The 3,225-nt window shown below is 38.6% G+C and overlaps 1 protein-coding gene across 1 annotated transcript; it reads left to right on the top strand.

Moving 5' to 3' along the window:
* Positions 1 to 3: 3 nt before the first annotated feature.
* On the top strand, positions 4 to 771 carry LOC109378407 (olfactory receptor 1020-like; the record flags this gene model as incomplete). The annotated part of the gene is made up of 1 exon (XM_019634802.1): positions 4 to 771. A coding segment is annotated over one exon (768 nt), but the record flags the coding sequence as incomplete, so codon positions are not given.
* Between the last annotated feature and the right edge of the window lie 2,454 nt (positions 772 to 3,225).

The following is a 3,225-nucleotide window of genomic DNA, read 5'->3' as shown; positions in this document are numbered from 1 at the left end:
ACCCCCATGTACTATTTCCTCAGCCATCTGGCATTCATTGATCTTTGTTACTCATCTTCCATTGGGCCCAAGATGCTACAAAATTTATTGGTGAAGAAAAAAACCATCTCCTTCTCTGGCTGTTTTGCCCAGCTCTACTTCTCCAGCGCTTTTGCCACTACGGAATGCTTCCTCTTGGCCACGATGGCCTACGACCGCTACATGGCTATCTGCAACCCCCTGATTTACACAGCCATTATGACTCAGCGGGTCTGCAAGGAGCTGGTGATAGGGGTCTACACCTACGGCTTCCTAAACTCTGTGATACAGACTGCCCTGACTTTCCAGCTGTCTTTCTGCGGCTCCAACGTCATCCACCATTTCTACTGTGCTGACCCCCCTCTCCTTGCCCTCTCCTGCTCTGACACCCACAAGAAAGAAATGCAGCTCTTGATCTTCTCTGTGGTGAACCTCACTGGGTCCCTCCTGACTGTCTTCATCTCCTACATTTGCATCCTCTTTTCCATTATAAAAATCCAGTCTTCCCAAGGCCGATGCAAAGCATTTTCCACCTGTGCCTCCCACCTCACTGTGGTCATTATCTTCTATGGAACACTGTTTTTCATGTACCTGTGGCATCCTGCAGCAGGGAATTCATGGAAGTACAACAAAGTGGTTTCTGTGTTTTATAGTCTTGTAATTCCCATGCTCAACCCCCTGATCTACAGCCTGAGGAACACAGAAGTAAAGGACACCCTGAAAAAGATGATAGAGGGCACAGTGTCACAGTGAGTGAGTTATCAGAAAGTAGCATTGGGAAAGTATGGTATATTGACGCAGTATGACCATCTGATTGAAATTTAGCAGGCCAGTTGCTATCCTATCAGGAAGGAAACAGTCAATCCAGTTTGGATTTTTTAATGACAGAAAGTACGAGGCCACTTGCTTGACATAGTAATATTTAATCTAATCAGTTATCATGGACTGATCAGAATTTACAAGCTAGACTGTTAATACGTGCTTCATATGTTGAAAATGAAGTGAATTACTACCAATTAGGCGATAATATGAGCTCTAAATTTAAAAAGAGCCTAAAAAGCAACATTCTGAGTGAAACTGTAAATTAATGATGCTGAGTACAAAATACATAAATATCTATGTTGTTAGAAACATTTTCCAGCTTAAAACAGGCTATATAGTAGCAAAGCATTTGTTTATCTTAAAAACATATTTCTTTATAACATGGCTATAGATGGTGGTGAAGTTTCAAGATCAGATTATAAAAAGCTTATGTAATCTAAATTTAGTTGAAATACTGCATGCTTAAAACAAACAATAGAAAAAATAGCATTACAGCAATAAAAGGAGGAAAGAATTTTAAAACTATGAATTAGTTATATGTGGGGTTTATTTTATTGTTTGTTTAGAAAAGAAAGTTTAATTAGAAGAGTTAGAGAGGGATTAGGATACTTTCATTAATGTTAAATGTGGTCATTTATTCAACAACCAGAGTTTAATTTTTCGAGTCTCTGGAAAGTGCAGGTATAATGACTTTTTATTTAAGGGGGAAGGGTGGGGGAGGAAGGGAATCATATGAGTACATGAACTTAAGAAAGGGAAAGAGAAGTAAGGAGAAAAAGAAAGGGAAAAAGCTGAGAGTTTCCTGAGGCAACCAGGCCAGAAACCAGGAATGTTTCTGAGAAATTAAATTACTGTCTTAAATAATTTGGATGACCTAGAAAAATACTTTAGCATTACAGCATTTTCCATGTACTTCATTTCTGTTTTCAGATCTGTTTTCCACAGATCTGATCTTCCAGCTTTCTTGGAGATAAATCTATATAAATTCTTGCTGTTGGTAAGGATAGGTGAAAGAAAAGTCTCTTTTATTTTTTTTTTCTTATCTAGGCAAGAATATAAGTACTCTTCTTTTAAAAGTAATTCTTGAGACACACACATTTGCCATGAACCATTAGGTTTTCCCCTTAAGCTGTTTTCAAATATGATTACTGTTTTGACTTACTTGTGTGTGTTTATGGCTAAGCACACATATCACCAATCGACTACAAATAAGTTTAAAATTAATCATGAAACTAAGGGGTCCCTGTTGCCCCCAAATTACCTCTTCAGATTATATGATGGGATCTTTGTTTTATTGCTGCTTGTGATTAGTAATTTAGAAAAATAAAAATAAATATTTATAACTTCTCTAATGTAGCTCAGAAAGTCTTTCTGGACAGTGGAGTTACATCCTAAACACTTGGGGAAGAGGTGTTGGCTGTGGTTAAAAGGAAAGATAATATACCAGAGGGACAGAGTGAGGTAAGGTATGAAGCAAGCCCAGGAGGCAGCAGAGCTTGCACAGGTAATGAACAAGAGCGGAGCAAGCGAAGTGGGGAGGATAATGCTGAGGATATGTGAGAGAGCATTATTAGGCCACGAGCTCCTTGAGACTTCGCAGGTTATCTCTTCCCTCTGAACCCTAGCAGCTACACAGCCCCTGGCACAGAACAGACACATCATAACTGTTTTCTGAACCAAATTGAACTCTTCTATACTTATTCCTAATTCCAATGGAANCCTGTTTGTCGGATTGGAAATCCTCTGAGTGGATACTTGCTGAGCACTGGAAACCCTGACTGACTGTCTGATAGGTACTCGATGAGTTGTATTCACTTCTAAGGCTGTCGTAGTGAAAATTACAAGACAGTCAAGAGAAGGGTTTCAGTTTTGGGGCTGTGAAGAAGACAGGGCTTTAGGACAGGTGTGCTTTGCTTCTCAGAGAAGCAAATGGGGAAGGATTGGTTGACTCTTGCTTGGAAAAACTGGGATATTTTGTCAGTGTATTAGTCAATGAGGAACCATAGCAGGGACCTGATAAACTCAGTAAGTCCTAAAATTGCATGCAAAATTATGTATGAGTGAAACTTTCCTAGGAACAGATACTTAGCTTTCATCAGATTCTCAAAGTGCTCCTCGTTCATGTGCCCCTCCAATCCCAGGGGTTAAGAGTATTTCCTAGGTTATTCAACAGAGTTGTTTGAATTGTTCAAATAATGAATGGTAAAGCACAAAACAACACTCTGAATTATCAGCGGTTGACTATATTATTATGGTTAGCACAACAATAAATATTAAAAGTGCTTGAAAGAACTAAGGAAAAATGTTACTGAACTCATCCTAATATGCCTATAATTTTCTCATAGGAGTCCAAATTTGCAAAAAAAAATACAAAATCATGAAATA

The sequence above is a fragment of the Hipposideros armiger genome, unplaced genomic scaffold (genome assembly GCF_001890085.2).
Source record: "Hipposideros armiger isolate ML-2016 unplaced genomic scaffold, ASM189008v1 scaffold_1955, whole genome shotgun sequence".
NCBI classification, from domain to species: Eukaryota; Metazoa; Chordata; class Mammalia; order Chiroptera; family Hipposideridae; genus Hipposideros; species Hipposideros armiger.
The sequence above is the reverse complement of the archived record's forward strand: the minus strand, read 5'-3'. Positions and strand labels throughout refer to the sequence as shown.